The sequence below is a fragment of the Macadamia integrifolia genome, chromosome 7 (assembly GCF_013358625.1).
Source record: "Macadamia integrifolia cultivar HAES 741 chromosome 7, SCU_Mint_v3, whole genome shotgun sequence".
Classification (NCBI taxonomy): Eukaryota; Viridiplantae; Streptophyta; class Magnoliopsida; order Proteales; family Proteaceae; genus Macadamia; species Macadamia integrifolia.
In genome coordinates this window covers 2,394,784-2,406,915 of record NC_056563.1, presented here as the reverse complement: position 1 = coordinate 2,406,915, position 12,132 = coordinate 2,394,784, and the positions used below count along the sequence as shown (strand labels likewise).

Here is a 12,132-nt window from a genome sequence, read left to right as displayed (position 1 = left end):
GAGAAAAGGGAAGTGGGTTGGGGTTTGTTGCCTTTTTTTTTGCAAGAGAGGAAGAAGGGGGAGGAGTGTGTTATTGGAGATAGTGGGGTGTGGGTTAAACTATAGGTGAGAGAGGGACGTTGGCCTCTTTCTTCTTCTTCTTCTTCTTCTTTTTTTTTTTTGCAAAGAAGTTGTAAAGAAGAGGGGGCGTAGGCTATTGGAGAGGGAAAAACGTGGGGAGGAGGAGGGTGCTCGGTGGAGCTTTATGCGGCTCGTGATACCATGTTGAAATTGTATATTGGCATTAACTTTAATGAGTGTACAATGGTGCTCTTATATAGAGATCACAGTTATTGAGTTATAGACAAACTCTATGATCACATGTGGGAGACTCAAACTCTAATAGTAATAGGGTAGGACTCTGTTAACATAGATGAGTAATGGATAGAAAGTCCATTACAAATAAATAAATAAACATTAAAATATAAAATTAATAATCCTTTAAGTGTGTTGTGTAGAGAGATGTGGAGCCCCCCTCTTGAATGGCTCGTCTTCTTCTTCTTCGCCAAAAATAATGAATGTATGGAGAGGTGCTAATAAATGTACATTCCATTAGTTTAGTCTGTGGTTCTTACTAGCTAAATTAAGAACTTGCCTTTTACAAGTTAAATAATGGGTCGTAGTCCATTTAAAATCTCAACTGATTTTCCCCGCTCACCAATGGATGTGACCTATGGCTGATGACTCATCCCTTGCACAACTTAAGAAAGAGAAAGTTAGGTGATGGATCGGTGGTGGATCAACCACCTAATCCATTTTTCTAACATTTGTATTGATTTTTGGAATGAGTTTCTCTTCATCCATGCCGGAAGAAGAATTTTCTTTATCCCAAGTATCTAAGGGTGTTAATTGGTTTGGTTTCGATTTAAATGGTGCGAATCGGTTCAGTTCACATTTATTTGATTAAAACCATAACCGCACCATTTACTAAATGGTTCCACTTTCTGAAACCGTGACCGTTTAGTAAACGATTTCGGTTTTCAAGGTTTCTAAACGGTGTCAGTTTTACTGTTTTAAATGGTTTCGATTTTGGTTTATTCCATACGGTTTGTAAAACGGTTCACAATCGGTTTGTTATAACTTGCAACCACCTCTATATTGAAGATCATAAGCTTATCAAAAAATAATTGGCAAATACAAATAAGAGATTCTATATTAATGATGGTATGTCTTAATTTGATAATCTAGTGCTATTTTTTTGCATGGTCATTCTCAAACATTTAGAACTAATATCATACAACATCCAAATCAAACTTTCTACAGCATAAAATATTAAAATGACAGGTGGTTCAGCCAAAACACCCCATCTATGATAACATAATAACATAGTAACATATATGGATTACAAGTTCATGATCTAAAGCCTAAACTTGAACTGAATTGCAATAAATCATACCAAAGCAGGATGGACACTTAATTTAATTGTTAATTGTTATACGGATTACTGTCCCTTCTTTATTTAATTGTTATACGGATTAATCGGATCAGTCTAAACGGTTTTAAATGGTTCGATTTAAACGGTTTCAATTCGGTTTGAAACCAATGGGTTCCGCGGTTAAAATCGACCTGACCCGTTTAGTTAATCGGCCTGAAACTTGACACCATAACTGCACCATTTACTAAACGGTTTTGCAATTTTGGTGTAAACGAATCGATTCGATTTCGATAAACGATTTCGGTTACAAATTCACATCCTTACAATCGGTACCATTGAATTGCTAAGAACTTAAGAGAAGGGTAATTTTCACTTTGTTAATAAATAATAAAAGTATAATGATGACGTAAAAGTCCAATCATAAGATCATTTCATCAGTCTAGATGCAATTCTTCTATATGATGAAAGTAAACATATGCCTTAATCTTTAATGTGCAAATTTTTTTTTACATGGTTTTTACTTGGAATGAAACTTAGAGTAAATTGGAGATTAATATTAAAAAAGAGACACTAAAGGTCAGGGACCTAAGCTTGTAAGGGAGTGTTAACTCCAGCTGTTGGATCAGATATATAGCATATATTTTTATAGAATTCTTCCTTCTGTTTCTCCTTTTCACGTTCTTATAATTTCATTTACACGCATGTTTACCAAAAAAAAAAAAATGGAGAAAAGAATAAGATGAATCATTTTGATTTTCTTACTATTTGAGGAAAATAATATGGATCATTTTGATTTTTCGGTCACAATCTTTGACAAATAATATAATTTTTTTTTTCAGTGGCTTTTTTTTTTTTTTTTTTTTTTGATATTTCTAACTTATTGGTGAATACTAGGGGTGTCAATTTCAAGCCCGCACCGGGAGGCCCGATTGAGCCCGACACGTTTAAGGCCCGACCTAGACCGGCTCTATTAATAAACATGTCGGGCTTGAGCCTGACACATTTATAAATGGGTAGTACAAGGTATAGCCACCTAGCCCGACGGGCACCCGCCTTGAACCGACTCATTTAAGCTCAACCCCTTTAATACTGCTTGTATTTTATTTTTATTTTTATTTTTATTTTTATTTTTATTTTATTTTATTTTATTTTTATTTATTTATTTATTTTTTGTATTTAGTGCTAAGGCTATGTGATATGTATAGTTGGGATGGTGGTGATTGTTATCCGAACATTCATCTTTTTCAAGCATAGTTTAATTGATTTGAACTTGCTCAACTTGAGTTTCACTGGGTTAAAGATCGAGTACCTTAGTAACTTAGTTGTTTTGCCAATCTTTGGCTCAATCCATTTTAACTATGGGATATTTCTCTGCTATGCGCATTTTTGCCTCATTTTATTAGTATTCCTTTCAAGCAAATTTGAAAGACCAATTTTAAAGATGACCTCTTTAAAAAACATTTAATGTTAAATAGGTCTATAGTCCAGTTAAGGCCCATTTATGGCAACCCGATTAAAGCCTGTGACTGACTGGCCCGATTATCAACCGTACCATGCCCACGCTAGCTAAGCCCGTTTAGCTAAACAGGCGTTTACGATGCAACCCTAAAAATTGCCCGAGCCCAACTGGCCCGATTATTAACTGTATCATGCCCGCGCTAGCTAAGCCCGTTTAGCTAAATAGGCATTTACGATGCAGCCCTAAAAATTGACCGAACCAGATTAGGCTTGACCGAGACCTGCCCAACCCGACCGATTGACACCCCTAATGAATACATTAATTACCAAGATATAAAGATTGTACGTAGGGTCTCGTTTGCCTCTCCCATTACAACAAAGATTTAAATTTTATTTTTTGAACATGTTGTAAAGGTCCATTCCAGCCCAAAACTGGATGTCCGAATTGTATATGTTCTGAAATTTCAGAGGCCTGGTACAAAACATTGGGCCTTAAACCTTATTGGTTAATGGGCTGAAATAAAAATTACACCCAAAATTTCCAAATCCAAATGAAGTTCATGACCATGTTATATCCATGGAAGTAACACAATCTAAGTGTTACACCTTGGACTAGAAATGTATGATAGGACATAAAATAAATTGCCAATTTATAGTTTTCTAATTTGGAGAAGTTATAATTATAAAATAAATATCAAGAATGGCACTTCTGAATGTTTGCTTCAGTTATTGAACTAAGCTGTAGGTGTGGACTGTGGAGAGACATTCAGGGATAGGCCAGGAGACAGACTGATTCAGGTTTTCTTGTACCTGCTGAGTATTAGGATTCCATACAAATGGATTTTAATTCTCTGAGTAGAATGGGTTTGGGAAAGGTAGGAATTGGGTGCTCTTTTTGCTATTGCACCCTCTACAAACATGTTGTATTGGGTGCCCATGTTGATAAATTCTCTTGCATATGATCTAAGCCAAACAAATTATATCCTGGTAAGTTGCTAAATGAGCTTTAGTAGATGAACAACCAAGTTTGAATATCTGGTTCCCTACTTTATGTTGAAGTTACTTAAAAGATTCTTGGTGGTTAGGATTTTGTTAACATCTTAGATCCAAAGAAAATTGAATAACTTAAAAAACAAGGTACATTATACTTAGAAGTTAGAACCCCTTTAAATAGGAAGTCTGGATCCTCTGCATTGAGCGGTGAGGGGCAGTGAGCATTCAATAGCTGGGCCCTCCAAGCATGCACCTCAACCGTTGAATGCTCATTGCTGGCTCACCTTTCACCGCTTACGGGCTTGTCGCAAACAATATTTTCAGTTTTCACCTCAAATAGGTCCCTTCCACTAGAGGCTTATCTTTCACTTTGTCATAAAAATAGGGGCTCTGAAGTTCGTAGAATTCCTCAGTTTGTGTCGAAGGTTGGGACCTAAAGCCATTAATTATATTGTAGAGAAGGAAATGAATAGATGGTGTGGATTAATGGGCTCTTATGGTGAGTTGATGGGCAGCCCAGGTTTTGCGTTTATGTTCTTTCTAAGGGAATCCATGGGAAAAGGCTTGTGCATCAATCTCGAATCCATGTTTTTTTAGTTTTCTTTTTATTTTGGTAAAAAGTTTTAGTGGATGGTGACATATTGGATACCCATTAATATTCTATTATTTTGGATTTAAATAGCCCTTCGATTCTATTTCGGTTCTAACCGATGGTTTTTGAAGTAAATTTGAAATCAAATTTAATTTAATTTCAACTACTTAAAACTGAATTAGAACCGAATTTTATTTGTTTTCTCTCAGACTCGCTCTATTTAGCTTGGTCCCTGTTTTGAAGATGGGGAAAAAAATAAGGGATTAAATAATGAGAGAGATAAAATAGGAAAATTATAAAAAAAAAAAAAGAGATAAATGAATTTATTGTTAAAGTTCTTACACCTTGGTTAATTTGAGAGGTCACCAATTTCTTGACTTTATTGAGCAAGTCATGATTTTTTTTTTTTGGAAGGTCATGACTTTCTTGTCATGTAGCAAAATTGATCTTATTCAAAGTCTACTTTCTTTCAAGATTATCCGTAATTAAATAATACAAATAGCCAGCCATGGCTTCTTCATCAATGAAAGTAACCGGCTCGTAACTATTGAGAAGATAGCCACTGCCACATCAAATCACCCCTTCATATAAGTTACAAGAGCCGTCCTTAATTCTACTCGAGGTTTTAATTTTTGTCGTCAAAAGAGGGTACAAAAGAAACTCATATGTGAGGAGAAAAACAAAGACGGAAAGAAGGGCTAGGAAAAAAAAAACCCCTTGATTTGAGCAATCAAGGAAAAAGAAAGGGTTATTTGACTAGCACGCCAGTACAGGAAATCTGGTTCCAACTGCCAATTTGAAAGAACAATGCGGAGGTTACTCTTCTGTGGCGCTGTTAAACCCATGAGCCTTATCTTTCCTCTGACAACTAGCTTATGTTTCTTGTTTCAGTCCGAGAATGAGGACGCTGCCTTGCCCCGCGACTGAAACGAGGGGACTTCCGCCTGTGATGTGGTCCAACCCATGGGAATTTTATTACCTCATCCCCGCCATTGCTCAGTGTTCTTTGTTGTTATGCTGGGCTTTATCTGTACCTAACGTGGACGCATGCTTCTATAAAAGAATGAGAAATTCTCAACACAAGAAAACACGAACCGTGTGGATCCCACCCAAATTCATTTTCGAAAAAAATAAAAGAGTGAGATCCACTAATTAAGGATCCGGTTTCTTTTCAATTCTTGGTCGTCTAATTCTTATCCAATTTTCTTTATGAGCGTGACATTTATATATTTTTAATCTATCCCGACCTAACCCCCTCATCCTCATTTCCTCCGTCTATCTTTCCCTTTAAGTTTACAAATTAAGAGGAACTTCGCTCCTACCGGGGTAGGTAGCAACCAAATTTTGTCTGGGTTCATCAACAGATTAACAATCAAAAGTTCCAAAGGTTGGATAAAGAGGAAAAGCATCCAACGCAATTATTAAAGTTTGAAGTGCATGACAGAGATTAGGACTTTCTTTTTGAATTTTGGGGTAACTGGATTACACGAGTCACGAGACTCACCACGGATGGAAAAGTTGAGAGCATTGGAAGTGCAAAAGAAATAGATTTTACATTCCCTTTTAATATGGGAGAGGGATAGGTATACTAGCATAGTACCTAGGAATTAAGAATGTTAGCAAGATACTAGATGTTGGATTTGATCAATTTAATTCTAATCTTTAGATTTGCATCTTACTTTATCAGAGAAAAGTAACTCAATATGTTAAAATACACTGGTAATACTTTACTATTTGTCTTGATAAATTCAAATACATTACTCTGAAAAAGGTATATTCTTTGCAACGTCCCTTTTAGCCCTTTGATTGCTCCAACGCGCATCAGTACTCAATTCAGGGGAGGAGAGAGGAAGAGGGGAAGAGAGGAAGAGAAAAGTGAAGGCTCGCTGCTATAATCTGTGGTCGCCGCTGGGAGAGGTGGGAGATAGGAAGAGGGGAAGAAAGGAAGAGAAGAGTGAAGATCTATGGTCGCCGCCAGGAAAGCTAGGAGAGGAAGAGGGGAAAAGAGGAAGAGAATAGTGAAGAAAAATCTTCTCTTGACCTTTGCAGGGATCATCTATGGTCGCCGCCAGGAAAGCTGAGAGACAGGAAGAGGGGAAGAGACGAAGAGAAGGAAACTCATTTTTTTCCTTCTTTTTTTGAGGCCAAACAAAGTGAAGGCAAAACATCCAAAGATTACATATGTAGATTACTTTTCAGCAATAAAATTCATTTTTTGTTGGATAATTCTAGCAACATAGGACATAGTTCTTTTCAATGATATCAGATTAACATCCATCACCTATGGAATAAACTCATTTTTTTTAAAGCTGTAGAGGATAAAGGACCTCTCAACGGATATAAGATCAATCATCCTTAACTTAAAATGGTATTTGAAATATAACACTGAAAATTATCAAGAAACTTTTTTCAATTTCTTCTGAACATGCGTATGGTGTTTTCTATTCTCTGCAATACTAGTTAAAGCTTCATTACATCCCATATTAACAGTGTTATCACACTATACCAAAAAAACACTAGAAGTTCACACAAACAACCCATTATCAATGCTTTTACTTGTCTCTTAAGCAGTTGTAATCTTGGGTACAATCAGATTTGAATGGGAATTACTAGAGGTTTTACCTGCAAAGATATCAAGTGCAAAGGGAAGCATAAGCATATGGAGCTACAGGCAATGCTACATAAAAAAAAGTATTGATTTTTGGGATGAGGTAGGAGGTATATAATTTTGTCCAAAAGGGTCTTTTGAAGAGGGGGGGTCCCCTTGATTGAGGCCTGAGGGTATTTCTTGTTATCAAATACTTCCATCATCCAGCAACTTAAAACCAACTTTCCAAAAAAGTAGTACTGAGCGTATTTCTTGTTACCAAATGCTTCAACATTTGCATGTTTTTACCTGACTATATCTTTTGTAGAGTCATTTTGGCTTCATTTTATGCAGTGAAACAAACATACACATGTACCTCTTTAATGACCTACTCTCATGATCACATAACTCTCATTGTTGGATTTTAAACAAAAATAAAATGGCAAGATTCTTCTTTAAAAAATGGCAATTCATAGTTGTCAGGTTCAACACTTCCTTCTTTTTTTTTTCCTGCAAACCAGGTTCTACATTCTCAAACAGCATGAACCAGATGTATCTCGTCCTTTATTAAGAACTAGTTTAACATTGTCCAATAAAAAAGAAGAAGCTAGTTAAGTACATGGTCATATAAATTATAACAAGCATCACTGACAAAATCATGACATGAATGGATACATTTCTCAGTGAAGTAAAAACATTTCTTAGTGAAGGTCAGCAATCACAGCACATTCTTCAGTTTTCTAAAATAATTAGAATCTTGATGGATTCGAACCATCATACCTTGGGTAACTCCCGATGCTCTTCAGTCGAATGTAACTGTGTTGATTTGGGATTTTCGTACTCCCTGTTCAGTCGAAGGTTACTGGTCTCTTTGATCACTGCTCGGTCATTGCTCGGTGAAGACTGAGATGAAAGAACCCCAACCTTAGCCTTCCTGCTCGATTCGTCCTTCACACAGATTGGGATCGATCACCGAGAAGACCTGCAATGATGGAAGAAAGAAACATAAAATGGAAAATGGAAAACGAAAACCTTAAATTGGGATCGAGAGTTGTGAGATCTAATAATGGAAAATGGAAAATGAAAACCCTAGATTGCTGGTCGAGGACAGTGATAGTTGGTCGCTAGTCGGTGCTACTACTCGGTGCCCTGGAAGGGATCTGGAAGAAAACGAAAACCCTAGACTCAGCTGTGAATCTGGTCATGAATGGGAGAGAGTTGTGAGATGGACTCTGCTGCATCTCAATAACCCTAGTATATGAGATGATCGCTGCTCCGTCGAGGTCGCACGACGCCGATCGTCATTGGTCGATTGTAGCAAGTGAAGAGAGCCACTGGTCTCTAATTCTGAAAATTTAAAACCTTAATATGAATGGAGATGGAAATGGAAGGGAAGGGAGAGGGTCAGGGGATTGGAAGGGAGTTTTGCAAATTTGGATCGGAGCAACGCGTGAAATGGGTCGAAGATCCTCTCTGCAGAGGATAATTTTCCAACGGAGAGATGCTACGATAATACGGTATAGCATAGGAAAAATAGTTAAGTTCCCAAGACATATGTCAGCTATGTACTGTTTTACAACTGACACCTTAGTATATATTCAATTTTTTTTAAAGTTTGGTATCATACTTTGTACATGTATAATGGTATACATACTAAATAACCTCAACAACATTGATTTAATCTGCCTAATCCAACGGACAATATAAGCTAGCATACCTAATTCTTAGGTGACTTGCTAGCATACCTGTCCTTTTCCCTCCTTAATATATAGAGAAAAATTTTCCTTCACCAGATGTAAAGTTTATTCGGTTTGATTTTGGTTCCTTTCTTAATGATGATAAGGTGGACCAAAACAAAATTGAGAATCGATTCCGTTATGTATTTAAATACTCAAATTAATTCAATTCGGTCTGATTCGGTTTTGGTTTTAATTTAGTTTTGATATGCAGTTTTAATTCAATTTTTTATTTCGATTTTAATTTGGTTATGAAAACGGTTTCACTTTTGGACCATGACTGTGATGAACCAAAGGCCATAATAGGCTCAAATTATGGGCATTATGGCCATTGTTAACTCCAAAATTGTCTTAGCATGTAAATATATGATGATAAATTGTAAAAAACATTTACCACCTAAAAAATCTCTCTTACTGATACTAGGGTTTTTTTATTTTTTTGGTTTTAAGAAAAATTTGGTTCGATTCCAGTTTGAACCAATGGTTCTTACATCCTAAACCGAAATCAAGCTGAACCAAGGAACATACTCACTTAGTCAAACCGAATTTGAACTGAAGGTCCAATTAATTTGGCTCAGTTTTGGATTCGGTATTCAGTTTTGGTTTGAAATTGACACCCTTAACTAGATGTGACCCTCTTTTTCCTCACCCCTCTCCTCCCTCTTTGGTAGAGACGAGGGCCACGGCTTAGGAAAACTCGATCGAATCTTGCCACTTGCGTTACCATGTCAAGACCATCGTTAGTTAAAACGGGAACGGCAAAAAAACAGAGACGTACGGTACGTGTTTTAAACGGATAAAAACGATGAACGGTACGGTCAAAAAAAAGGAAACGTCAAACGGACGGAAACGAACGGTACGAGTATTAAACGTGTAGTTTTCAAAAAAAAGAAACCAAAAAAACGGCAATATATCATCATGTAATTTGAGAGATTATTGTCTATATACCTGCATCTAATGTTCTAAACTACATCAACATCAAACATTCATGCATATATCATCCAAAATATAGCATCCAATGTAAATTCCAAATTAATACATAATACACCATATTAAAAAAGACATGTCCAAAATATATAAAAAAAAAAACCATCCATCCATATCATCCAAGAAGTCTAAAGAACTCAGTATCATTATAACAGGTCCAAAGATCAATGATAAAAAAAAAAAAAAAAAGATCAATGAGGAGACATTAAACTACATGAAGTAGATCCTCCATCAGCTCCAGTGTCAGATGGTTCAGGTTCCTCATACGTCTGCTCAAGCCTCTCCATTTCAAGCTCAAAGTCTACTATAGGTAATTCACCAAGATTATCTAAATCAATAGGCCTTGAATCTTTATGTAGTTGGCTTTCATAGTTCTCCCTCATCATAGAGTTCATCCTGATGTACACCAAATCCTCTAGCATCTCTGGGGCTAATCTATTTCTTTTCTTTGTTTGTGCTGCATCCCAAGCACTCCAATTACGCTCACAAGGAGAGGAACTACAAGGCTGACTCAAGATTTTACAAGCAATATTCTGAAGCACAGGAAATGCACTACCAACAAATTGCCACCAAATCCCTACAAATCAACATAAGTAAACAAATATAAGAATGCTATATTTAATTTAAAAAAATACAATAATAAACTAATTAACTAAGTCACTTACTTGGATGATTAGTTTTCATCATTGTCTGCCCTGTCATATTGAACAACAATGGACTTTTCATGCGATAATCAATGACTTCTTACATGAATTGCTCATGATCTTCTAAAGGAACCATGATGTCCATTATAAAATCTTGTGCATTCATAAAGTTAGTTCCATCAATATCAAGTCGACCACCAAACATAATAGAAGGATTCAAAAGTGCACCAAAGAGATGAACATGATGAATAATGTTCTTCTCTAACCTAAATTGAAACAAATCCATTATGGCTAAATACTTCCCTCCATCCTTCTCCACAAATTTTCTCAATGTTTCTTTTGCCCTTTCTGTTGCTTCATATAAGTAACCTGCAGTAGAACCATCTGAATCAACAAGGCGAAGAATATGAATAAGTGGCTCCATGAAAGCAACAACTTCCTTTGCCCCCTCCCAAAATGTCTCTGATTGAATTATTCCAACAGTTCTCACTGCCATTTCAGCTCTATTGAATTGAAAGGCTCTCCACTCAGATGATGCAACAAAAAGCCTCAGCTCATTCTCAACAACAATAAGAGACTGCAACATAAAAAAATAAGTACCAAACCTTGTCTTGCAAGGCTGCTTGATATCTCTATTGTTGGTGAATTTTCTCATCAATGCTACAATACCTGTGTGCCTGTGAATATAATCCACTACAAGTTTTCCATCTTCTATAACTTCCCTCATCCATTTAACTTTTTTGTGAATATCTTTCAAAAGCAGATTAATCCCATGAGCAGCACAATTTGTTCTATATATATGACGACATTTTCCAGACAACATATCACCACAAGAACAAAAGTTAGAACCATTATCTGAAATAAATTGCACAACATTCTTTGGTCCAACTTTTTCAATGACATCAGAAATTTCATTGAAAAGAAATGTGGAAGTTAATCTATTTATACCGCACTCAATACATTTCAAAAACACAGCACCCCCAGGAGAGTAAGCAATCACATTAACCCATGACCTCTTCTTTATGTCAGTCCAAGAATCAGACATAATTGTGCAACCTGTGATATCCCATGTCGCCTTTATACTACTAACATATTGCATGATTTTCGTTTTTTTCCAGGAATCAAACTGGTCCGAAGATTGCTATAACTAGGTACAACATAACTTGTACCATAAGCACATGCACCCCTTAGCATCTCAATGAAAGAATTTGTCTGAATAACATTGAAGGAAATGTTATTATTGACAAAAAAATCAGTTACCAACATGTCCAATGATTTCTTATCTTGCTTAGCAGCCATCTCTAGCATTGTGGGTTGATGTGCAACCCTAACATGAGGCATAGACGGTGTGCTACTTGTGGAACCCATTCCACTTTCAAGAGAATAACTCCTTCTTTTCTTAGCAGATCTACTCAAATTAAATTATGCCAGGGCATCAGCTTGAATGTGCTCAGGAACTTGGGTGCAAATTTGAACATCATGTCCAGGTTGACAAGCTAAATGAGCCTTCACTCGTGAAACACTCCCGGAATAATTAAGTCCACAATAGTTACATGTGAAACGGCCCAAACCACGTTGCTCTACATGTTCCCAAAATTTATCCTTAGGTCTCACCATTTTGCTTAAGCTCAGGTAGCTCAACTTTGACATACCTACATAATATAATAAAACATCCTTTCCAATCTCAACAAATAGAATAATTAACGTATAACGAATGAACG

At 36.3% G+C, this 12,132-nt stretch overlaps 1 protein-coding gene across 1 annotated transcript; it reads right to left on the bottom strand.

The window, feature by feature from the left end:
• Positions 1 to 10,511: 10,511 nt before the first annotated feature.
• LOC122084185 lies at positions 10,512 to 11,510 on the bottom strand. The gene has a single exon (XM_042652266.1). It carries the CDS (start codon positions 11,508 to 11,510, stop codon positions 10,512 to 10,514), a length of 999 nt encoding a protein of 332 aa, XP_042508200.1.
• Positions 11,511 to 12,132: the final 622 nt, after the last annotated feature.

Coding starts and splice junctions, on each gene's coding strand:
- LOC122084185 (XM_042652266.1), bottom strand. CDS start 11,510: ATGCAATATGTTAGTAGTATAAAGGCGACATGGGATATCACAGGTTGC.